Source organism: Notamacropus eugenii, chromosome 3, assembly GCF_028372415.1.
Source record: "Notamacropus eugenii isolate mMacEug1 chromosome 3, mMacEug1.pri_v2, whole genome shotgun sequence".
Lineage (NCBI taxonomy): Eukaryota > Metazoa > Chordata > Mammalia > Diprotodontia > Macropodidae > Notamacropus > Notamacropus eugenii.
Window position 1 is genome coordinate 46,634,537 of NC_092874.1, and position 26,378 is coordinate 46,660,914.

The window sequence follows — 26,378 nt, forward strand, 5'->3', positions numbered from 1 at the left end:
AGTGTTTATTAAGTCAATTTCTTCTTTTCTTTCCTTAACCTGGTAAGACCCTCAAAATTAGGTATTTTATTAAAAAAAAAATTATTGCTGAACCTTACTGATTTCCTACTCTTGATGAGCCTCATGAAAGAAGAGATGAATCATTTCTGATAATAAAACTTTGATGAATTTTATTAGCCAAGTAATTGACTAATAAAATGAACTTTATTTCCCCATACTAAGTTTTATAGATAAGAGGAGAAACAGAATCAGAGATCTAGCCACCTGCCCAATGTTAGCACTTCCCCAGTCTATAAACCCATAAGGTTTCCAATTTCTCTCATTTCCATTAGGTTTTATTTTGATGTAATGTCAGAAACACAAGCAACATATGGAGTTAAGACTCTATTTAGTCAGTTACATTTTACCAGCTTTGAAATCACGCACTTTGGAGAAATACAAATCAGATTCCCAAGACGATTTTCTTTCTTTCTCTGGATGTAAACATTCAAATACAAGCCTTGAAGAACTTCACCACAATGAACCAGATCAAATTAGCTTACAAGCAAATTGTAGCATTCCTTTGTGAAATGGAAGGGAAGATTCATTAAGTAACTACCAGATTACAAGTAGTACATTTAATGTAGGCCTGGGGAAAGTGTAATCAATAACTCTATAACCTCTCAGTGACCCAAAGGGTTTATCACATTTGCTAGAATTAGAATCATGGTACATCCTATCTCTTACCACTTTAATTTGACTTCACCCAAATTATTAGAAAAATACAAGTGCCATCATAAGGGCAAATTGCTTTTCATTTAAAATCCAAAATATGCCTTGCCTTTCAGATTCCTCAAAAGCTAGGTCTATTCCTACTCTTCTAATGACGTAGCCCACAAAGGAACACAGCTGCAGCAGCTTGTGTGAAATTAGGGGATATGATAAAACAATGCTTCAGCGTCCTCAGGTGGAAAAAAACATTTCTTTCCCACTCTCACCCCCTTGCTCCCCAAATACTTATTATCCACTAGGGAAAGGACAATAGAAAGTTCTAAGAGTTATATAACCTCTGAATGAGAAAACTTGGTTGTCTATGTCCCCTTTAGTACCCCAAGTTTGGGAAACTACATGAGTTAAGCCTTTAGGAAAATCTGCAAAAGCAGTTCTGAGCCCTCCATGGTAGCGGAGAGGGAGCAATTCAGTGAAAAGATGATTCTAGACCAATAATACCAAGTCTTTACACCTTCCCTCTTGAAAAAGGTCTTTGGTTCTATTACTTTGGCAAATTCACAGTAGAGAACACAGCTTTCCTAGTTTCAAAGGGAGTCAGAAGGCAGTTGTCATTACAACAAGCACTAGATTAGAAAGATGGCTGCCTTCCCAATGGAACAGTATCATTCTAAGACAAGGGGACAACACGAGCTAAATAGTCTAAACAGCTTTGTGAATGACAAAGTGCCTGATTTCATAAATCTCAGCATTAGCTGATGAAAACCTCAAAGCAGCTTATTTAACGAGCTTGAAGCCTAGCAAAAATAACATGTTCTTTCTAAGTCAAAAGAGAATTGAACTGACCTGATGGGGAACAACTAGAAAACCAAACTGATCCATCCTTCGGAACAAGTACTGAGAACCCAATGAAAACAAAGGTTTCCTTTCTCCCTTATAGTTTGCCAAAAATCAAAATTGGCTACAGTGAAGGTCTTTTGTCCACTCATCAGACCATCAATAAATTAACATTGCAATTCAAAGAAATTCTCCTCGGCAGAGGAAATGGGCATGACTATACAGTCACAACCTCCTGCTGATTTATGCAAAAGCCCATCCCTATGCACATAGGTGGCTCAAATAGAATTATTCTACATCCTTCTGGATATCACATGCCTTGAACAGGTAGACTTGCATGGTATACAAAAGCCTTTACCCCATCCCCAGCCCAAAGTCAGTTTATTGGCAAGATGGGCTCCTTGGAATGCTTCAAATGGTCAAATACTTCCATTTCCTTTATGTAATAACTGCAGAAGTGAATCAGTTCTGCCTGGAACTCTGGATTAGAAACCTCATCTTTGCCCAACCTAGACAGCCAGCATCATCATTCAGTGGGGACAGAGTGGTGGAAAGAGGCTGAGCCCATCCTTTCTCCTTCCACTCTTTCAGGACTTCAGACCCATCTTAGCCATCATTTCTTCATAGACTGTCCATGCCACTGCTGCCATCAGAGTTCGTCTAAGGGCACGAGGAACACTACCGTAGAAGAATCCGACTAGCCCATAATCCTGCAAGAAGAAAGAATTCATGCTAAGAGCAAAATTCTACAAGCAGTATGACAAGATGCCACAGTGGAGAGAATACTGGATGGGAGCCTGACCAACGGATTCTCAGATACTTTTCAGCTGTGTGATGCTGGGCAAGTCACTTAACCTGAACCTCAGTTTCCTCATCTATAAAATGAGGGAGTTGGATTAGATAAGTCTAATGTAAGGGATAAAAGCTAAGGACCCTTTTAGCTCTAAGTCTATGATCCTTTAGTGCCTATAATATACAGGGTGGCCCATACATCTTAGTGCTAAGACTTTTGGGACACCTCACATTCCCATGTCATCCTTACCTTGATATCTGAACAACATTCTGGATGTTAACCATAAATGAGTCCTGGGCAATGTCTTAGCCCATTCTTTTCACTAGAATGTATTCCCAACCCTAAAGCGATAATATCTTTTCCCATCTTTGGAGAGCTTTAGTTACAAAGCACTTTTTTCTCATAACCCTATAAGGCATGGTGTTTAAGTATTCCTATTCTCATTCGATATGAGCAAATCAAGTCTCCCCCCAGATAACAGGCCAGACACAGACACCCAGCAATGACCAGCAATGAGCTGGCTCAGCCTTACTTTGAAGATGACCGTGACAGTTTGGTCAATCCTCCTAAATTTCTCCGGTGACAACTGCATGTGTGTTTTGACAACATCTGCAGGCTGAGTTGCCAATGATGCCAGAATGCCAGCAAAGGCCCCACAACTGAAGTTCAAAAAGGGCACAAGGGCGGTGTCCAATTCATCTGAAATAGGACAAAAGCAAAATTCACTGGAAAAAGTCCCACCACCCAGGGTCAATACCAACCTTCCTCCTCCTACCACCTCTCTACATGAATTACCAAACTATGGATTCAAAGTCAACCCAAGATCATGTGATTATGAAATAAAACCAGAGGCAAATTAGAAATGAACTATTCTCAGAAAAAACACCTTGCAGTCCCATGTATTATTCCCTTTGTCACTAACTGGTATAACCTACCTACCCCTTCCTTCCTTCCTCCCTTCTTCCTTCTCTTCCCTGCTTCCTTTTCCTCTGTCTATATAGGAAATCATACCCTTACCTGCAAGTGCTCACTCCAAAGGAATGTAAATTTTGAACACTGAAATCTCAGAAGATATCTTGGGGATTACTGGCTAGATTTCTTTCTTGAGGACCATGGCTTTAAACCCAAATCTCTCTGGCTCTCATTGATTGGCCAATAATAGCTCCCAGTCAGAGCCTCACTTGGTCACTGTTTGAGCCTGGTTGGCAATTGTTTTGGTGTTGGCCAAAAACTCTGAGGTCCTTCCCCTCTCAGATTGATTTTTTTTTTTGACTAGGTAAAAAGAGTCCACTCTTTGCCTCATTTCTTACCCAGCCTTAATCACTGAATGGGCATTGCCTCAGTCAATCTGAGATCTGTTAAAAGATCTTAGCTTATCCCTCTTGCTGTGGCTGAAGGGGACCAGTGCAGGACTGGAGCTGTCCCAAATAGCCCCACCTCAGCAAACTGGGAGGAGGTCCTGAGCCCCAGGGGGGTGTAGTCTGCAATTGTCAACAACAGGACGTGCCTCAGTACCCCAGGGGAATTGAAAAGACACTAGTGCAGACCGCAGAGCTTGCCTATGCTCTAGCTCAGCAGTGGAGCCCTCCTGTGGCCAGACCACCCCTCCCCGACACTTAATGCAGCTAGCTCCAGGGAAACTCTGGGAAACCCGAAAAGACTTCACCTGGCCTCTGCTTTCCAACACCAGCCAGCTTAGCACCAGGTAAGCTGCAGCATTTTAGCTTCTAGCTGAAAGAACTAGAAGCCACAACACACAAAGCCTCAAGTTCAAGGTACAAGAACTGTGGGACAGAGCCCCTTGTACCGTTGAAGCAGAGATCTACTTTACAAGCCAGGAAAAGAGTGATTATCATGAGTAAGAAGCAAAGCAGAAAAGGAAAGTCTACAGAATCTTTCTATGGGCACAAGGATCAAAACACAAATACCAAAGAGGTCAGCATTGAGACTGTATTCCCATCTGAAACTTCAGAAGGGAATATGAACTGTTCTGAAGCACAAAGATCATTCTTAGAAGACCTGAGGAAGGATTTTAAAAGCCAAATTAGAGAAATAGAAGGAAAACTTGCCAATGATTTAAAAGATGTGAAAAAAAGAAATCACAGAAGAATTTAAAAGGAAAACTGGACAAATGGAAAAGGTAGTACAAAACCTAACTGGAGGAAATAACTCTTTAAAAGGAACAATTGCACAGATGAAAGAAGAGATGTAAAAACTAACTGAAGAAAACAATCTGATAAAAATTACCATCAGGTAAGTAGAAGCTAATGAATTTATGAGACATCAAGAATCAGTCAAATAGAATCTAAAGATTGAAAAGATATTAGAAAATGTAAAATATCTAACTGGAAAAACAACTGACCTGGAAAATAGATTCAGGAAAGAAAATCTAAGTATTATTGGTCTACCAGAAAGCCATGATCTAAAAAACAACCTCAACAATATCTTCCAAGAAATCATCAAGGAAAACTGCCCAGAAATCCTAGATCCAGAGGGGAAAATAGCCATTGAAAGAATCCACCGTTCACCTCCTGAAAGGGATCCCAAACTAAAAACACCAAGGAATATCACTGCCAAATTCCAGAACTATCAAGTGAAGGAGAAAATACTGCAGGCAGCCAGAAAGAAACCATTCAAATATTGAGGAACTACAATCAGGATTACATAGGACCTTGAAGTTTTCTACATTAAAAGACTGAAGGAACTGGAATATGATATTCCATAAGACAAAGGAGCTAGGACTACAACCAAGGATCAATTACCCAGCAAAGTTGAGCATGTCAGGCAAGGAGATGAACATTCAATGTAATAAAGGATTTCCAGACCTTCCTCATGAAAAGGCCAGAGCTCAATAGAAAATTTGATCTTCAAACCCAAGTCTCAAGAGAGGCATAAAAATGTAAACAGAGAAAAAAAAAACCTTGTTATTCAATTTGGGAAAACTCTTTACATTCCTATAAAAGAAGATGACACTTGTTAATCTGGAGAATTGTATATTTATCATGATATATAAAAGGGATACACATAGATAGAGGGAGTGGGTATAAAGTAAATGATGTGATGATAAAAATGTGATTTAACACTAATTCATTGTTGGTGGAGCTGCGAGCGCATCCAACCATTCTGGAGAGCAATTTGGAACTATGCCCAAAGGGCTACAAAAATGTGCATACCCTTTGACCCAGCAATATCGCTACTAGGACTATATCCCCAAGAGATCATAAAAATGGGAAAGGGTCCCACATGTACAAAAATATTTATAGCAGCACTCTATGTAGTTGCCAAAAACTGGAAGTCAAGGGGATGTCCATCAATTGGGGAATGGCTGAATAAATTATGGTACATGAATGTAATGGAGTACTATTGTGCCATAAGAAATGATGAACAAGAAGACTTCAGAGAGGCCTGGAAGGACTTATATGACCTGATGCTGAGTGAAAGAAGCAGAACCAGGAGAACTTTATGCATAGCAACAACCACAGTGTGTGAGAGTTTTTTCTGGTAGACTTAGATTTTTGTAATAACACAAGAACTTCTTACCAAAAAAAAAAAAAAAATCCCAATGGAGGATCTCAAGGCAAAATGCCTGCCACACTCAGAGAGAGAAATATGGAAGTCACTCACATATTGTAGCAGATCATGTTTGTGTATGTGTATGTGTTTGTGTATCATGTTCTGATTTGTTATACGATTTCTTTCATTTATCTTAGTCTGACTACATAGCATGACTATAGTGAAAATATACTCAATAGGAAAGTATATGTAGAATCTATACAGAATTGTATGCAGTCGTGGGGAGGGAGGGGGGGAGTGGGGGGTAGGTGGGGGGGATAAAATCACAATTGTATGGCAGTGATTGTTAAACATTACAAAATAAAAAAAAAATGTGATTTAAGGGTGCGAAGGGATTGTAACAGGAGATGTAAAAAGGAGGAGGTAGAAAATGGTAAACTACATCACAAGAAGAGGCACAAGAATATATTACAGTAGAGTGAAAGACGGGAGGGAGATGAGCATTGTTTGAGATTTACTCTCATCTGAATTGGTTCAAGGAGGGAACCACAAACTCAGTTAAGTATAGAAATCTAACTAGCTCTATAGGCAGTAGGAGGGAAAAGGGAAAAAAAAAGGGAGGGAAAGGTAAAAGGGAGGGAAGAAGTTGTAAGGGAAAAGGGGAGTAAAAGAGAGAGAGGCTGAAACAAGGAAGGAAGACTGAGGGAGGCAGTAGTCAAAAATTAAAACTACTGTGGAGGGGAAAGGAGAAGGGAGAACTAAAAGCACAAATGGGGGAAAAAGGATGGAGGAAAAGACATAGATAGTAATCATAACTGTGAATGGGATGAACTCTCCCATAAAACGGAGATGGATAGCAGAACAGATTAAAAACTATAATCCAACAATATGCTGTTTACAAGAAACACATTTGAAATGGGGGGATACACACAGGGAAAAGGTAAAAGGTTGGAGCAGAATATACTGTGCTTCATCTGATGTAAAAAAAGCAGGGGTAGCAATCCTAATCTCAAACAAAGCAAAAGCAAAAATAGATCTAATCAAAAGAGATAAGGAAGGAAACCACATCCTGCTAAAAGGCACTATAGGCAACGAAGCAATATCATTACTAAACATATATGGTCCAAGTGGTATAGCACCCAAATTCTTAGGGGAGAAGTTAAGGGAGTTACAGGAAGAAATAGACAGCAAAACTATACTAGTGGGGGACCAGGATCTCAACCTCCCCCTCTCTGAACCTGATAAATCTAACCTCAAAATAAACTAAAAGAAGTTAAGGAGGTGAATAAAACTCTGGATAAGGTAGATATGATAAATCTCTGGAGAAAACTGAATGGGGATAAAAAGGAATATACCTTTTTCTCAGCAGTACATGGCACATATACAAAAACTGATCATGTACTAGGGCATAAAAACCACACCATCCAGTGCAGAAAGGCAGGGATAGTCAATGCATGCTTCTCAGATCATAATGCAATAAAAATTATATGTAATAAAAGGCTATGGAAAGATAGACCAAAAATTAATTGGAAACTAAATAATCTGATCCTAAAGAAGGAGTGGGTTAAACAACAAATCATAGAAACAATCAACAACTTCATTCAAGAGAATGACAATAATGAGAGAAGCTACCAAATCTTATGGGATACTGCAAAAGCAGTTCTTAGGGGAAGTTTGATATCTTCGAGTGCCTACATAAATAAAATAGAGAAAGAGGAGATCAATGAATTGGGCATGCAGCTGAAAAAACCAGAAAAAGAACAAATTGAAAATCCCCAAGTAAATACCAAATTAGAAATACTGAAAACCAAAGGAGAGATTAATAAAATTGAAATTAAGAAAACTATTGAACTAATCAATAAAACTAAGAGATGGTTTTATGAAAAAACCAATAAAATTTACAAACCTTTGTTCAATTAAAGAAAACCAAATTACCAATATCAAAAATGAAAAGGGTGAACTAACCCCCAATGAGGAGGAAATTAAAACAATAATTAGAAATTACTTTGCTCAACTGTATGTCCATAAATTCAACAATTTAAATGAGATGGATGACTTTTAAAAAATATAAATTGCCCAGATTAATAGAAGAGGAAGTTGAATACTTAAATAACCCCATCTCAGAAAAAGAAATTGAACAACCCATGAAAAAATCTCCAGTGCCAGATGGATTTACAAATGAATTCTATCAAACATTTAAAGAATAGTTAATTCCAATACTATGTAAACTATTTGGGAAAATTGGGAAAGAAGGAGTCCTACCAAATTCTTTTTATGATACAAATATGACTCTGATACTTAAACCAGGAAGAGCCAAAACAGAAAAAGAAAATTTTAGACCAATTTCTCTAATGAATATAAATGCAAAAATTTTAAGTAAGATATTAGCAAAAAGAACACAGCAACTTGCCATGAGAATAACACATTATGGTCAGGTAGGATTTATACCAGGAATGAAGGGCTGGTTCAATATTAGGAAAACTATTAGCATTATTGATCATATCAACAACAATACTAACAGAAACCACATAATTATCTCAATAGATGCAGAAAAAGCTTCTGACAAAATACAACATCCATTCCTACTGAAAACACTGGAGAGCATAGGAATAAATGGAACTTTCTATAAAATAATAAGCAATATTCACCTAAAACTATCAGTAAGCATTATATGCAATGGGGATAAGCTAGATGCATTTTCAATAAGATCAGGGGTGAAACAAGGATGTCCATTATCACCACTGTTATTCAATATGGTACTAGAAATGTTAGTTGTAGCAATAAGAGAAGAAAAAGAAATTGAAGGAATTAGAATAGCAAAGAAGAAACTAAGTTATCACTCTTTGCAGATGATATGATGATATACTTAGAGAATCCTAGAGAATCAAGTAAAAAACTACTTGAAATAATAAATAACTTTGGCAAAGCTGCAGGTTACAAAATAAACCCACATAAATCATCTGCATTTCTATATATCACTAACAAAGCCCAACAGCAAGAGATAGAAAGCTATGGCAGACACCATAAAATATCTGAGAGTCTACCTGCCAAAACAAACCCAGGGACTATGTGAACACAATTACAAAACACTTTCCACACAAATAAAGTCAGATCTAAGTATGTGGAAGAACATCAGCTGCTCAAGGGTAGGCTGAGCCAATATAATAAAAATGACAATTCTACCTAATTTACTTATTCAGTGCCATACCAATCAAACTACCAGACAATTATTTTCTAGAGCTAGAAAAAAAAAATAATACCACCCAAAAGGTGATAGGAGAGCTTCAATGGATCAGACCACAATTAGGAATACCTACAGGTGAATTACACCCATTGTATGACATGCTGAAAGGAGATCCTGACTTAAATTCACCACGAGAATGGACTCCTCAAGCGTTGGAGTGCATCTCCAAAATTCAAACAAAAATTGGAGAGGCAGTCAAGGATGTGTGTAGTCATATGCTTCAATGTTTTGCCGCCCATGGCGTCCCACGACTATTAAAGACTGATAATGGCCCAGCATACACTGCTTTGGCCTTCCAAAAATTTCTCTCAGAATTCGGAATCTCTCATGTGACTGGGATCCCCTATAACCCCACAGGACAAGCCATAGTAGAACGTGTGAACCGCACCATAAAACAATATGTCCAAAAACAAAAAGTGGGAGCTTCAGGACCCAGGTCCACAGCACACGATCAATTAAAATTGGCACTTTACACAATCAATTTTTAAAATTCTCTGAGTATGGTCTTACGCCTGCCATGAAATACATGGTCAGCTCAGACTGACGGCTAGAACACATACCATACTAACTTGGGGCAAGGGTTATGCTTGTATCTTTACAGGAGACAAGGAGATCTGGTTACAAGTGAAAAGACTACGGGTCGTACAGTACCAGGAAGAAATCACAGGGATTCTGCCAGAGGAAGAAGAAACTACAACGCCTGAGCCATGAAATTAGTCAGCTGCATCTTACTGCTTCTAACAGTGAGCCAGGCCGAGGACCAGTATTGGACCTTTGGACATTAGTAGACATTTCAACTTTACAGGACGGTGAAGGGCTATCCTTGGTGTTTGTACAAATAATGTATCAGTGGTATTTAGGGAACTATTGAAGATGGATCATGAATTCTATCAGGCCATTCTAATGTTAAGAAATGATGTAATAGCTATTGGAGATGAACTGCAGGCCACAGAAACACAATTGGCTTTAAGATGTGATTACAGATATCGTCATTTTTGCATGATGAACAAATTGTATAATGATACTGAATTTAATTGGGAAGAAATAAGAGCTCAGTTACATGGTTTAACACTCACCAACGTTTCAAGTGAAATGAAACTGTTGGAAAAATTGGCATTGGATATAAATACTCAAGGGACAAAAAAGTTAATACCTGAAAATTTTGTTTCAGACATGATGCAACTTTTTGGTCATTCCACCTCATTGTTTAATTGGCTAGGTCCATTGTTGTCAGGAGGTATTGTTATTGTGATTGTTATATGTCTTATACCAGCATGTCTCAAATATGCCCTACGAACTGTAAAAGATACAATGAAGATGCTTACTGAAAATCAGTTCAAGCTGAGAGATGTACAAACCCATGAAGGTCATCGGGTCTAAAACAAAAAGGGGGAGTTGTAAGGGACGCTGACCGCCACACCATCTGGGACGCCACACTGACGGACATCAGGTAAACTGAGCCCGGAGCAGGGAAGGGTGAACAAGATGGCGCTGGAAGGGACGGCCCCACCCCTGGTTTGTTGTTGTCACTATAGTTCCAGCTTGTGTTCATTTCTATAGTTTCGGGTTTGTTTATATGTGTTACCATGGTTCACTGGGCTAGCTGGCAAAGACTATATATAATAAGAGTGCTTGCTTGAATAAATCGGAGTTGCTTCACTGACCCGCTCTCCCGCCTCGTTCTCTTACTCGCGAGCTCCACAGGAGGATGAGCAGCCTGCTGGCCAGGCATAAGACTTGCTCCTCTCGGTAAGCTATGCCATAACCATAGCAACTTGGCACCAACCAACGTGGGGCCATAGCAAAGTTGATGTTTGTTTCTAAAGGAACCTGCCAATTGTGCATCTCTTTATGTGAGTGAGAGAAGTTGAAAGACCACTGCAGTTAGGCTGCATTAAGAAGTTCAGTATATATACCATGCCTGAATGTTAATGTAGATTTCCTTCCTTAAGGTTCTAAAACCAAAAAATCTTCTAAGGACTTTGAAAGAAGATCTCCCCAAAAAAGGATTTATTTTTGTCTTGATTTCCACTCAATATTTTGAAACTAGTTATTAATAAACCATCAGTCCTTAAATGTTTATGGTACAGTGGCTCTAACATCAAAGGACCTGGGTTCAAATTCTACTTCTGACACATATAGCATGGCCTTTGGCAAGTTATAACTTCCCTGGGCTTGTTTCCTCATTTGTAAAATGAGGGATTTGACTAGAAGTTCTCTAAAGCCTCTGATCCCATAAGAACTAAAGGTACAGAATAGACATACTGTCTACCATTAACTTCCCTGCAAATGTCTCAACCAGTCCCTCAATTTAAAACTGATATAGTTCTCTTAGAATGCATAAAACTATCAAAATAAGCTTTACCCACTTTCTACTTTTACACAGGTGCAGAAAATGAGGCACTTCTGCTTCTTTTCTAATCTAAAGTTCTAGATGAGTAATACAGAAAATCCCATTCAGAGAACAACTATTAAGTGCCTGCTATGTGCCAGCCACTGTGTCAAGCACAAAAAGTACAGAGACAAAAACACAACAAGTCCCTAACCTCAGGAACCTGTACTCGACTGAAAGAATGGAAAATATACAAGAATAAATATAATACAAAGGGGACATATGAAGGGTGAGAACAGCAGCAACTGGCAATGAGTAGGATGAGCAAAGAGAAGCCCCTGATGTGAACCTGAGAAAGTGTTTGCTGAAATGAAGAATCTATACTTTTTTGTCAGAGTTGAAGTGAAACAAATGAAGGATTTTTAAACAATGGGATGACAAAACAATCCTCAACTTTGCTCAAGTTGACCAAACAAGTTACTAGGTGGGAATTCAACAGAGATGATAAAAATATAACTTTTTCTACAGACACTAGTAACTCTGGCTCAAAGAATTATATAGAAAGGCTCTTAAAAACCACTTTTAGATTTTAGTTCACTCTGAAATGGAAGCTGAGGTCCCCTGATACCAAGATAGATTTCCTAGAGTCACCTAAGCCTCAGTTTACTCATCTTGTAAAAGGAAGAGGCAGAAGGGGCTACATGGCATGCTGCATAAAATGCTGGATTTCAATCCAGAGGACATTAGATTGAATTCCATCACTGCTTAAACTTCACTAAGACTTTTAGGACACCGTTAAGAGGGAGCTTCATGTGAAAAATCTCTGGAAAATTTTACTGGACATCACAAACTCTAGATGGCTCAGAGGACATGGCCTGGAGTCAGAAGACTCCTCTTCATGAGTTCAAATTCAACCTCAGGCACCAGCTTTGTGACTCTGGGCAAGTCACTTAACCCTGTTTGCTTCAGTTTCCTCAACTGTCAAATGAGCTGGAGAAGGAAATGGCAAAGTACCTAAGTATCTCTGACAGTTTGAGATTCCTTCTTGGTCAGGCTACTCTGGAGTATCAAGGTCAGTTCTGGGAGACACATTTCAGAAAGGAAATTAATAAACTGTCATGTGCAGGAGGACAATGAGTATGGTGAAGAGAGCTTCAAGTTCAGGTCATAGGGAAATTGGAATCAGGAATGCCTGGAGAGATAAATGGGCATGGTCAGGGAGAAGGAACATTTGAAAAGCTGTCAAGGGGCCATGGGATGCCTATGTTTAGCGTTGGTCCCTGGGGACAGAATTAGGAGTAAAGGATGAAATGACAAAAAGGGAAACTGAGACTTCACAGAAGGTAAAATGTCCCCAAAATTAGAAATATTCAAAAGTGGAATGGGCTGGCTCGGGAAGGAGTAGATTGGCTTAGTGGAGAACATCTTCCAGCAAACTCTAGATGACCAAGTAATGATCACATTATAGGCAGAATTCTGTTTGAGGTACAAGTTCAACTAGATGGCAGAAGTGGTCTCTTCCAACTCCGAAATTCTATCATCCCTAAATATCTGACCTCCCCACCCTCTGGGGAAGTACATACTGAAGCCCAGACAGAAGTCATACTATCTCCAATAATGCCCTAGGTGAAAACACTCTGCTCTCATTCTTTTCAAATTATCTGATATTTACTTTTCTTTACTAATTAGTTTTTTCTTTTATATTATCATGCTGAAGTCAACTTATAACCACACCAAAGGCCCAAGCCTGAAGGCTTACCTTTCATTATGACCTTTTTGGTCTGGTTGTAAAACATCAGGTAGATCCCAGAAAAGGGTGCATCTCGAAGGAGTGTGGCTGTCAATCCCCTGAACAAGCCCTTGTGCCCTTCTGTGCGATAGATGTTCTTCAGAGCACCATGGATGCTGTCATAGTCATACTTCCCACTCTACAAAGTATAGGTAAGACCAATGACTTCCACAGGAAAACCTGAACTCAGAACAACCGAAAAGACTTTGGATGACATGCACCAGAGGGTTTAGAATTACACATGGCCCACTTTGTGTTTTGAATTAAGTTTGATAATCAAAGGTTGTGTCCCCAGCCCCTTCTCCCACCAAAATCCTCTTATATTAATTTTGAATATACTCACAGACCTACCTGTTATATCCCCTCAAAAGGTCCATAAGGGCAGGGACAGTATCATTTTTGTCTGTGTCCAAAATACCTAGCACACAGTAGACACTTACTAATAAATGCCTGATGATAGACAGATCACAGATTTAGAGCTGGAAGTGACCTTAGAGGTCGTCTAGTCCAACCCCCTCATTTTACAGATGAGGAAATGGAGGCCCACTGAAGTACAGTGACTTGCCCAAGGTCACCCAGGCCATAAGTGGCAGAGCCTGGATTCTAACCCAGATCCTTGGTTTCCAAATTCAGCCCATCATATCATCCTATATAAAGTTATAAACCCACCTGAGGTTCAAAGAGGGTCTGCCTTGCCCTTTCCCAGGGCCTCTCCTCAATAATCCTAATGCCACAGGGAAAGTGTTTAGCTCAAAAGCCCAAGACTCACCTCATACCGTGCCTTGACCACAGTAATGGGTAACAAGCAGACCCCTGCAACAGTTCGGGAGCCAATACCCAGCATGACAGACTGAAGGGCTGTAGGGGGCTGCCCCAGGAGAAAGTACTGCTTCATGTAGTAGAGAGTCCCAAAGTAGATCCCAACTCCAGGGACACATCTTGCAATGGACTGTAAAGCAAGAGCAAAAACAAGAGCCTGAGACCCAGCCTAGAGCACTGCTGGATCTCATGGGCATCTATGTGTATTCTAACACACCCAAAGCACCTTATAGAGAGGCAGAGTGGAGAGAACTGGCTGTGAAGGCAGAATGATCAGTGAAGCTCTGGCCAAGTCACTGGACCTCCATGTTCCCCAAAATTCCAGAACAAGTGCCCATATGAATTAGCAGAGGAAGAATCCTCTCAGACAGCTCCCAATACCCAGGATATCACAGGCCCTGTTCTTGCTCCAACCCTGCAGCACCAACATTTATTAACTAAGCGAAGAGGCTGTTTTTCAGTCACTCTTTCAGCAGAGAAGGAAGTGATAAAATAGGAAAACCCAAGAAGATCACAGGGCTCTAGCCCCCCTGACCTCTAGCTCCCATGTATATTCAAAGAGTTCAGTAGAAATGTCTAATCATCAAAAACTGGTGCTCAAGATCCAAGCCAACAGGATGCTTACCGCAGACATTCCTTTCCAAAGTCCAAGCAGACTCTCTGTGCGAACAACCTTGCATAACAAAGATACCATTCCAATGCGTTTTGACCTGGGACAAAAAGACAGAAAATAAGAGTACCATTTAGACAGTTTCTCCATACAGACAGACAGACAGACAGACAGACAGACAGACACACACACACACACACACACAAAACCACAAGTTCTTCAGAGACATCATGGTATAAACAATTACGTTTACATAACCCATGACATTTGTGGTTTCATTTAATTTGAACCTTAGTATGTACATTTACACAACCATATGGAAACATGCATGTATGGAGACACTCATTGTCTTGTGCTGCTTTGTCTATCTAACTGTACAGCAAACTGTTTAAAGGTCAGGACCAGCATTACGTATCCTTAAAGAATCATTCACTGACAACCACTTCCCGCTTGAGTTGGTCAGTGTCACTGATTATATCAAAGTCCTTTGACAATGAATCCTTTGGCAAAAATGTGAAATGTCATCCCAGGGTACAGCAATCTAACTTGATGAATGCCCCAGATAAAGGAGTGCTAGGTTGGAGAGAGAGGCTGAACTCCAAGAAATCAGCACTGGGAAAACAAGTTGGGGCAAGGGACTAAATCTGTCCTGGACTCTGAAACAGTAAGCATGACCTCATCATCAATCAGACCATGACCATGTGAAACAAGAATACCAGCGTCAAGATATGATGAGAGAGATGGAACTATTTTCTGTTATAAACATGGACTAGACAGACTTAGGGTTAGGGTGAAGGAAGTCAATGTCCAAAGAATCAATATCAAGAAACAAATGTGATAGGAGGCACATATATGTTAAGAAATGAAGCAAGATTACAGAATCTTGCTGAAAAGCTTTAGTGTTCAACCAACCCCAAAACATTTATTACTTACTGTGTGCCAGATTAAAAAAAAATTGAACGTGAGATGTCAGTTGACAATGAAATTGTAAAAATAAAGTAAAGCAAAACAATGTGTTTCAAAAAAATTAAAATGTTCATATTATAAATTTAAATACAGACTGAGAAAAAAATTCATCTTGACATAAAAGAACTATAAAAAATTCCAAAGGAAATATCTATATTAAAACAATGACACAAGTGTATCCAAACCCAGTTTACTTCCTAGTCAGCAAGGAGAGCCCCAGAAAGGGTACTTCTTTGAGTAAAATCAGCATAGGATAGAGGAGGACCTCATTTAAGAGAAGATGGAGAGAAGCGAACCTAGAGACAGTACCTTTCCTGCCTAGAACCTCAAATGTATAGGATAAGGAGATAAACCACAGAATTTAGAAATATGGGTACCGAACCCACATTATCCACTAACTTGGGTACAGATGTAGAAACTCCAATAAACTACAAAAGATTTGGAGGCATTCAACCTATAAACAGGCTTCACTGTGATTTTATAGGAGAAATGGTTACCCATTCAGGTAGATATAAGCAATTGCTGAATTATATGTAATGTTGCTTTGTACTTTTTGACACACACTGGAACACACCCACATGCACACACCTCTAGGTGGTTAAGTGGATAGAGTTTGAGGTCTGGACTCACACACACACACACGGTCATGCAGGTCTTACTATACTTAACTGTTATTGCTATTGCTAGTTTTGTACCTGAAACAACCTGTATTGTATTCAATGTGTATTGAACAGAATATTAATATGAATTTAACATACCCTAAAATGATTTTCAGGTATAGAAAACTTTTGCTTCAGGGAGATATGTAACACCAGCTTCACCAGTCTCTCATTGCTACTGTTACTTTAAAAGGCAAAGGCATCTTGGATAGTTACAATTTAACTCATTTTTTGAAGTGTTTGTGAAGAGACCAGGAATTCAACTTGTTTTGGAGATACTGTTAATGTAATGGCTTGAGAGAAAACTATGAGAAAATGGGGAGAAAGAACTTCTTTCCTAAAGAGAACTATATTAACTTTTACCTTTCAAAAACCAAAAGATCAAGAAGAGGCTTTAATCAGTATCTTAAGAGAGCTGAATGGTGGACCGACGTTTCCAGAATTGATCAGTCAGCAGCTTCTGCTGCTGGTTGGTTGTGCTACTGCTCACAATACATATGTTGTAAATAACTGTTTTGTTTTAGTGTCAATACAGTTAATATTTCTTTAGCTAATAATATTTATAAGGCTAAATGATTATGGGGTTTGATAGAGAGGTAAGAAAAAGTTTATGGGAAAGGTTTCTATTGTTTATTAATCAATATTTAATAAAGTAAGGGTACAGGTTGGAGTTAATTGATTATTTAATGAGCAATAGTTCAGTTTTAGTAATTTATGAAGAAATATCTAACTGTATCCTTTGCTTGACAAAGTCAACATGAGAATGAAAAAAGAAACTGAGCTAGTAGCAGATAGAGGGGTGATAACCCCACACCATATATTATACTTGGAATAGTCAATATATTTAAGCCTCCGCTAACAATGATAAAAGGTAACACACTAACTGGAGGCTAGGAGTTAATCAGAAAATAATTTGACACAACGTAATGATTACTAAAAGAACAAGGAAAATAGAAATATGAAAAATGCTAGTGGAAGTCAGATAGATCTAGTGAAGATAATAGACACACAAATAGAGCACAGGCAACATGCAGAGGGCCAGGGATGGGGAAAAGACACACCACCAGGAGGGCAGGAGAAGGGCAAAGATCTCTCTCAGCTCAGATCTCAAGCCAAGCCTTAATTTAGCACAGTGGTGGCAATCTGTTCATGTGCTCCTTCTTCTCTTCTCACTTGGAGGTTTTCTTGGTTTTTTTGGCGGGAGGAGCAGAACGGAAGGCTGTTGAACAGACAGCTGAGGGGCAGGAGCAGAGAGCCATCACAGTACTGGAGGGTCAAGTTAACCAAGTTGGTTTTTTGGGAATTGTAATGTTAATAGAATAGGAAGATCTTCCCCTGCTCATTAATAGGCCTATGTGACCAGCTTTGACCTAGGGCCCAGCTGACTGCAGTGATGGAGCCTGAGTCACATGGAACCCAAGGAGGAACTTGGAGAATGGGTGGAGCAGCAAGAGAGAGAGAGGCGGAGCAGCTGGCATGAGTGAGAGAGGGAGGAATTTTGCCTAGGGAGCTTATTTGTAGAGAGGTTTAACAGAGGGAAGGCTTGGCAATGGGGGTGCTCCCTGGACTGGTAATGTGTATAAACTTCTTTGTTATCACAATGGAACTGGCTTCCTGGCATCTGAATAAATATCTTGGTTTCATTTTTGAGGAAGAGAGCAATTCAACCCTGGAAATATGTCTGCATGTTCACAGCAGCTGCTATGACTATCTCATTGGCAATATAGGAGTGAAGATTTCTTTCTGAATTCTTTCCACAGAGTTGAATTTATGTAATACAAATTTACATCAAGCAAGATCTATCTATAATTAGCAGTGATGGCAATTAGGGAGGACCTACCCATGGTGTGCTGGTTGGAGAGCCTGAAGTCGGGTTTTAAGAAGATCCAGAGGTTGAAAAAGAAGTGTGGAACACGTCCCACTGATGGAACCACAAAGAAAGGCCTTTATGGCAGGATGCAACTGAAACACAAATTGAGCATCATGATACAAAGGAAGAACCAAAAATCATCAGATAAATACATAGGAACTCAATCTCTTTCTTTCCCCCAAAACTACTACTACTGAATCTTCCTTTCCAAATATTATTTCAAGAACTTAAAACAGAAATGAATGATCAGAACTCTAGTTTCCTGACTACCAAAAATAAAAAAAACAAAAAATTCTTAAGACCTTGCCTCCAAACCCAAGATATTATTAATATCCCCCACAATCATTTTTTAAAAACCATCATTTTAAAATCTAAAAACCCAACATCTTAGTTTAAATAATACATTTTATCTTCATTTCTCCATTTACTAATTAACAAACAAAAAAAACCCCTTTTTCTAAATTCATCAGTCATCCCCTACAGATCAAAAGTCTCTATACGAGTTTACTACTTCTAATAATGCCAGCAACTATAGATATCAAGCCAACCCTCCTCGAAAGATATTTTTGACCCAGTCTGATAAAGAGGGGATTTGAACACAGATCTTTCTTTCTTCAAATCCAGTTAGTATTTATATACTGGCTTTAAGGTAGGCAAAGTGCTTCACATCAGCCCTGGGAGATAGCCACTATTTCATTCCCATTTTACAGAGGAGAAAACTGAAGCAGTGCGTTAAGTGACTTGCCCAGGGTCACACAACTAGTAAGTGTCTGAGACATGGTCTGAACTCTAGCCCTCCCAGTTCCTGGTCCAGATACCTAGCAATATACTGTCTCTCCACCATTTTGACAACTCTCTATTATTGGTAAAGTGCTTTCCATAATGTCTTATTAGTCTCCTGAAAGCCCCGTAGGTACCATAGGTATCACTACCTCCATCTCTAAATTAAGTGGGAAAGACACTCAACAGGTCTGAGTGGTCCATGGTTACACAGGTTTATACAGTTCCTATGTGAACAATCCATTAGTTTAGATCCTTCTTAAACTGTGGATCGAGAGTGGAAAAAGTTTAAATTGTGCTTTAGTGGCAAATATGTCACAAGATTCTTGGAAACAACCACTTTAAGGGAAGTGATCTTGTAATTCCAATAGGTTTTTGTATGTTATCTCAACACCTTCAGTAGATCCCTAGAAGGCAGAAGACACAATAGATGCTTGGCAAATTAACGAACTGGAACAGCTAGGTAGAGAAGAACACAGAGTGCTGGACTTGGAGTCAGGAAGACTCATCTTCCTGAGTTCAAATCTGGCCTCAGACACTTACTAGCTGTGTGACCCTGGGTAAGGTAACACTTGGCAAACTACTTCAGTATCTCTGCCAAGAAAACCCTAAATGGGTCATGAAGAGTCAGACACAACCAAAAAGCAAAAAATTAACGAATATTAAGTTTCTGATATGAGGTGGGATCAAAAAGTACATTAAAAAAATACATATTAAAACTCTTACATCCAAATGAAAGCTGTCTCCTCCTAAACTATGACCTTGGGAAACCATACATTATAAATATATGTGATACAACCAAGACTGTCACTGGTCAAAAGTTCTGATAATATCCTTAGAATGGCCTTTACAATCCTAAGCCTGGTTTTTTCTATTTCCTCAACAGCAGACCTTTAGTTTTATAAGGATGTGGTTTTGGTTTTTCAAAGGAACCAAGAAGCTTTCAGAACAAAGTATGAATAAAACAGATAGTTGAATTGGGTAATACTCTTTTGAGGTTACTACACAGATGAATTTATAGAAAGCTATTATGATTCAATGATAGGAACCCTGCATTTGAAGTCTGAAGACCAGGATCTGCTACGTGTGGGATCTGGGACAAGTTATTTAGTCTCTGAGGGACACAGGCTAAATTTCTTCCTTTATAAACTGAGAGGTTTAAAGTAACAATTGGTGAAGTGAATAGAATGGTGGGCTTAGAGTCAGGAAAACTCAAGTGCACATCCAACCTCAGACACTAGGTGTGTGACCCTGGGCAAGTCACTTAACCCTGTTTACCTGTTTCCTCACGTGTCAAAAGGGCTGGAAAAGGAAAAGGCAAACCACTTTCTTTGCCAAGAAAACCCCAAAAGGGGTCACTAAGAATCAAACACAAAAGAAAATGACTAAACAACAACAAACTGATGAGAGTCCAGAGCAGCTCTACTCCTCTCCCTTTTTGGCTCCTTTTAAGGCTCAGCTCTAGGTCTCTGTGAAGACTCCTCCCCCCCCCCCCCTAATTTTTCTATATCACTTTATATTTTTGCAGAGTTTACAAATATTATATCACTTAATCCTCACAACAATACTAGAAGTCACTGTTATTCTACAGATGAGGAAACTGAGGTACAAGTTAAGTGACTGATTTGCCCAGGATCATACTGCTAGTAAATGACTGAAGCTACATCTGAATGCAGATCTTCCTGACTCCAGGTCCCCAGTTCTATCCATTAAGTCACTTCCCAATCTACTCCCCCAGCTCCCATTCTCCCTGTCATTGAAATTTAAGGTTAGTAACCATTTATCAATCACCAACTGTGTGCAAGGTACCATACCAGAGGTTCTTAACCAGGGGTCCAGGAATATATTTCAGGGGGTGTGTGAACTTGGATGGAAAATGAATGTCACCTTTCTACCTGAAACATGCTTGCCTGCTTTCAATTATTTAAAAACATGATTCTGAGAAAGGGACCATAGGTAGCTTCAGTAGTAGCTAGATCTACTGTTGGAAAAAACTGAGTTCAAACGTCCCCTCAGACACTAGCTGTGTGGCGCTGACCAGATCACTTACCCTCAGCCTGCCTCAGTTTCCCCTCTGTAAAACATAAGTAATAATAATCACCACCTCCAATTTTAAAAAGGCCTTGGCCCAGTGCCCAGCACATGCTGTTCAGGGTGTGATTCTTCCTGACCCCTGTGGGGGTTTTCTTGGCAAAGATGTTGGGGTGGTTTGCCACGTCCTTCTCCGGCTCATTTGGCAGGTGCAAACAGGGGGCAGTGACTCACGCAGGGTCCGATAGCTAGGAAGTGTCAGAGGCTGGACTGGAGCTCAGTCCAGGCTCTGAGCACTATGGCGCCAGTCTAGTGGCTACTGTGTTAGTGACAGTGGTAATGATCTCACTACTGCCTGTGCTCCATGCACGCTCCCCAGCCCATCCCCTAGGGGCACCCCCCACGGAGGACCGGAGCACACAGTAGGTGCTTCACAAAGGAAAGTAGGCTCCAGGCAGTCTCGCTATCCCCCTCCTTCAGTGGTCTTCCTTTCTGGACAGCATGGATCCAGGAGTGAAGGGGGGGGCTTTCTTACACACCCCTCCTTTTCTACACACACCCCCTGTATTAAGTGGAGGCATGGCCCCGCCTCCCTCCCCCCCAGGTGCTCACCCCCCACTCCCATCAACAGCACCTTAACAACTATCCCCAACCTGGGAGGAAGCTGGTAGACTCCGGCTGTGCCAATCCCGAGGCGGCCCTAAGGAGTCTGGCCAATCAGAAGGCAGGGGCGAGAAATAAGGTGTGGCCCCGCCCCAGTGGGAGGTCCTGGAAGAAGGGTAGGGAGGATTTAGAAGAACCGGGGGAGGAAGGAGGGAGTTGAGCAGAGCTGAGACCCCTGGGCTCTAGCCCTTCCACATGTAAGGCCATGATGGACGACTGAAAAGGGCAGTGACTCTGAAAGGACAAGTCTTGGGTTCAAGCCCTTCCTGGGAGAGCATTAAAGCTACTAACTTGTCCTGGCCAGTTAACTCTGTCCTAAGTGCTTCACAAACTCACACCCACCCTGCCAGATGGGTGCTATTATGGAAACTGAGGCAAACAGGTTAAATGACTTGTCCAAAGCCACAAAGATTTACAGAGTTCTTTAAACATATTTCATTGGATTCTCACTACTCTGGGAAGGAGGTGCTGTTATTATCCCCATTTTACAGAAAAGGAAACTCAGGCAAGCAGAGGTCAAGACTCTTGCCCAGGATCACACAAATTTATATATTTATATAAAAATACAGGCATACCTTAGAGAGACTGCATATTGGGCTCCAGACCACCACAATAAAGGGAATGTGGCAACAAAGAGAGTCACACCAATTTTGTGGTTTCTCAGTGCACATAAAAGTTATGTTTGCATTATCCTGTAGTCTATTCAGTACGAAAAAGTATTGTCTAAAAAGACAACATACACACCTAAATTACAAAATACTTTAGGTGTGTAAATGTAAACACAGACATATCCTTTAACCTCCATGCCCCTCCCCTCCAGGCAACCCCAGTGGTAGACCCCAAGTGTGTAGGAGGCATAGAGTCCAATTCTCTCATCTCCCAGCTGAGGAAACTCGGACCCAGCAGTATGTCTCCCCAGTGACAGCACATTGGAATGCCAATTTCAGTCACCAGTTTACTGCTAAAAAATGCAAACATCACCAAGCCTTTAGTGAGCCGTTATCTGGTGGAGGGCCTTGCGTCATCGTCATCGTAGACAGCTGCTAAGTCATCAGGGGGTGGTTACTGAAGGCTGGAGTGGCTGTGGCAGTTTCTTAGACAAGGAAGTCTGTACCACAGACTGACTCTTCCTTTCACTTGAACGCTTATTCATCAGCCTAATTTCAATATCATTCAGTTTCAGGGAATAGGGAGCCCTGAGCAGTCCTAACATATCCAACATTTTTAAGTTTGATGCCTTATACTTTCAGGGTGTCACAAAGCAATTACAATTGTATCATCAAAGATCACTGATCACAGATCATTGTAACAAATATCATGACAATGAAAATGTTTGAAATATTTCAAGAATTACCAAAACGTGACACAGGGATGAGCACATGCTGTTGGAAAAATGGTGCTGACTGACTTGTTGGACCCATGGTTGCCGCAAACCTTCAATTTGCAAATAACCAAAATATCTCTGAAGTGCAATAAAGCAAAACTCAATAAAATAAGATGTGCCTATATCTCATCTGATTTTCATAACAACCCCGGAAGGTGCTATTATTATCCCCATTTTACAGATGAGGAAACTGAGAAGACAGTAATGAAGTGACTTGCCCAGGGTCACACAGCTAGTAACTATAATAGCTAGCATTTATACAGCACTTTAAAAACATCGCATTTGATCCTCACAACAACAAAGGAGAAAACTGAGGAAAACAGAGGTTAAGTAACTTGACCAGGGTCACACAGATGGTAAGTATCTGAGGGTGGATTTGAACTGAGGTCTTCCTGACTCCAGGAATCACTGTGCTACCTAACAAATATGCTGAGACAGCATGGTATAACAGGAGGTAGACTACCAAAAGTCAGATGGCCTGGGTTAAAATCCTGTCAACATCACTTCCTGCCCCTGTGAAACTGAACAAGTCAATTAAACTCTCTGGGCCTCACTTTCCTCATTTGTAAAGTTAAAGGGGGGGAGGGGTTGGCCTGGGTGAATTCTAAAACCCTTCCCAGATCTTTTTAAAAAATCCATGATCCTCTCACTTGTAGGTGTGTAAATGCAAACACAGACAGATCATTTAACCTCCATGCCCCTCCCCTCCAGGCAACCCTAGTGGTAGACCCCAAGTGTGTAGAAGGAGGCATAGAGTCCAATTTCTCCCCAGTGACAGCACATTGGAATGCCAATTTCAGTCACCAGATTTCAAAGCTGGGCCTCTCTGTGCCCTGCCCAGCAGTCAGACAGGTGTCAAAGGACGGCCCAGGATCTGAAATCCCCTTCAGCCTCTTTCCTGGCTTCCCTGATGCTGCTGCGGCTGGGGCTCGTTCCTCTCCATCAGTTCAACCTTTTCAATTCCAAATCCTATGTTTTTGCCTCTCCACCAGAGAAAGGCTTAAAACAAAGCAAACAAACAACACCTTTTCATTTATACAAGATGGTTTCATGGTTTAACAGGGGCCATGGAAAGAGCTGGGGCTGTAATCAGGAAAACCTCAGTTCAAATCAGGCCCCAGACACTTAAAGCTGGGCAGCTCATTAACCTCTGTTTGCCTCAGTTTCTTCAACTGTAAAACAAGGATGATAATAATAACACCTATCTCTCGAGAGTTGTAGAGAGATCAAATGATATCAGTAAAACAAACAAAAAGCCACTTAGCATAGTGCCTGATCCATTATAGGCATTCTATAAATGCTTACTCCTTCCTATCAATCATTTTTCTGATGTCATGATCGTCTTCCAAAACGAAAGGTGAACACAGACCTGTAAGGAGACCGAGGAGCTGCCTGAATGGGGACCCCGTTAGCTGGGTGACTCAGCTCATCCTCTTCCTTCTGTCCCCCTCTTCCTTCTCTCCAAAGAAAGGCAAATTTGGATGGCCAGAGCATGCCCAGTTAACTTGGGGTTTACTGGCCAGATTTCTCTCTCTCTCTTGTCGTTCCCAAAACCTTAAACCCAGTGCACTCTGAAGCCCATAGATTGCACACCAATAGGTCCCTGTCCAAACTCCACTTAATGGCTGTTTTCTGGATGTTCCTGGCTTAAGAGTGATTATCAATAGTCACCGTTGCTCTTCCCCTCCAAGCTTGATTTACTTATTTTTTTCTTTTGTTTATTAAAAGGGCCACTCCCTGATTTACTTCTTAAAGAGGCCCATTCACTCTGAGTACCTGAATATGGCTTAGCCAGAAAAGGCCAAGGTCTCCACTCATCCTAACGAATATCTGGTCACTGGATCCAGATGGCTCAGGAGGAGGGGGTGAGAAAGTGAGGCTGGTGACCTTGCACAGCCCTCCCTCGCTCAAGTGCAAGTCATGTCATCACTTCTCTGATGTCATGGTCCTCTTAGAAAAACGAAGGGCTAACACAACTTCTTTCCTTTAGAAATATTAGTTACTAACCCTGTTTTGAAAAAGCAAGTTCTGCACGTCCCGGGCTCTCTGTCCTCTCCCTCCCCCACGCTGTGACACGCAGCAAGTCCAAATGCAAAAAGCCAAGTCTCGTCCCACTGAGACCGGGCCTATCCCCTCCGGCCCGCATCAGCAAGAAGAGAAAAAGGATCTCTCATTTTGGGTACCCAGGGCCAGGTCAGAGAACTGGCCTGGGCGGCGGGGCGTGGGGCTCACAAACAGCCCCCCTTCCCGGCACCCGAACCTCTCCGGCCAATGAATGGGCCCAGTCACCCAGCGCGAGAACAAACAATCCCAAGGCTGCAGGCCGTAGAGGCTCCATCTAGGCCCGCAGCTGGGGCTGCCAGCCCCGCCCTGCCCCACCTCCCCCCGGCCCGGGGAGCCCGGGGGCGGCTCCCTCCAAACCCCGTCATTACCATGAGGGTGTCCACTCGGTCTCCGACATCCTGAGTTTTGAGCAGCGGGGCCCGGGACTTCTGGATCATTGAAGACGATGCGCCCGGGGCTGGCGGGGAAGGGCAGCGTCCGGAGGGAGCCCGCCGGGCTCCGGGGCCCGGGGGGGCACCGCTATCGCGGGAGGGCACCGGCGCTGGGGAGGGAAGGCAGTTCAGGAAGGGCTCAGAGGTCACCCCTTTCCTCAGCGGCCCTCCCCTCCCCCTCCCCGCCGCCCGGGCCCTCCAGCCGGGGTCGGTCAAGTTCACTCAATCTCCCCTCCCCCTCTCCTCTCTGGAATTTACCCTCCGGGCACGTAAACACCCCACGGGGCAGGATCGAGGTAGGCTTCCCGATCACCACGTCCACAATAGTGCCTGGCACACAGCAGGCGCCTCATAAGTGCTGGCTAAACAGAACGGACTTTTCTCGTATGTGTCCGAACCGGGTACCCGGTAGGGCCCGCGCTGCGCTCTCCAGGCTTGGGAGCAGGCTGGCCCGGCGGCCCGGGGCCCGTCTCTCCAACTGGACCAGCCTCAGTTGTCTCCTCCGGGAGGGGGAGCATGGCCAGTGCGCGCGACGCTGGGGGGCGGGGAGGAGCGGACGTCTACCTTGGCTGGGGGAGGGGAGGCTCCTTCACGCGCCGCCCTGACGCCGCGGCTCCTCTCGCCCCACCCCCCAGCCTCTCCGGCCTTCCCCGCGGGCCGCTGCTGAGGTCACACGCCGCCCGCGCCCTGAGGATCTGCTTCCGCGGCCTCTCCGCCCCAATCCTCCTTCCCAGTCTGGAGAGCCTCGGCCCTCCGCACCCCCTCTCTGCCCCCTCTCCTCCCCGCGCAAACCCTTCTGGGTCGCGCAGGTCACCCCCCCCCCCCCCCCCCCCCGGGGCCGGGTTCACGCAGCGGCGGATCAGACCTACGGCGTTTTTGGTGAAG

General features: G+C 41.9%; 1 protein-coding gene across 2 annotated transcripts; it reads right to left on the minus strand.

Moving 5' to 3' along the window:
- Positions 1-313: 313 nt before the first annotated feature.
- Positions 314-26,017, minus strand: SLC25A38 (solute carrier family 25 member 38). Of its 2 annotated transcripts, XM_072651468.1 has the most exons (9): positions 25,752-26,015; positions 25,431-25,603; positions 21,605-21,719; positions 18,111-18,232; positions 14,661-14,745; positions 13,986-14,165; positions 13,187-13,355; positions 2,871-3,037; positions 314-2,255 (listed from the first exon to the last, which is right to left on the minus strand). In XM_072651468.1, exons 2-9 carry the CDS (start codon positions 25,457-25,459, stop codon positions 2,133-2,135), a joined length of 990 nt encoding a protein of 329 aa, XP_072507569.1. In that variant the 5' UTR covers positions 25,460-25,603; positions 25,752-26,015; the 3' UTR covers positions 314-2,132. The 2 variants fall into 2 exon arrangements, with proteins under 2 accessions (XP_072507569.1, XP_072507570.1); XM_072651469.1 differs by lacking the exon at positions 21,605-21,719 and having other exon boundaries at positions 25,752-26,017.
- Positions 26,018-26,378: the final 361 nt, after the last annotated feature.

Bases quoted from the DNA above. Each gene is read 5' to 3' on its own strand.
- SLC25A38 (XM_072651468.1), bottom strand. From the start codon at position 25,459: ATGTCGGAGACCGAGTGGACACCCTCATG. The intron at 21,720-25,430 runs GTAATGACGGGG...CCCTTCTTCCAG, and splicing joins ACCGAGTGGACACCCTCATG to GACCTCCCACTGGGGCGGGG. The intron at 18,233-21,604 runs GTTGGGGATAGT...TTTGTGTTTCAG, and splicing joins GTCTACCAGCTTCCTCCCAG to TTGCATCCTGCCATAAAGGC.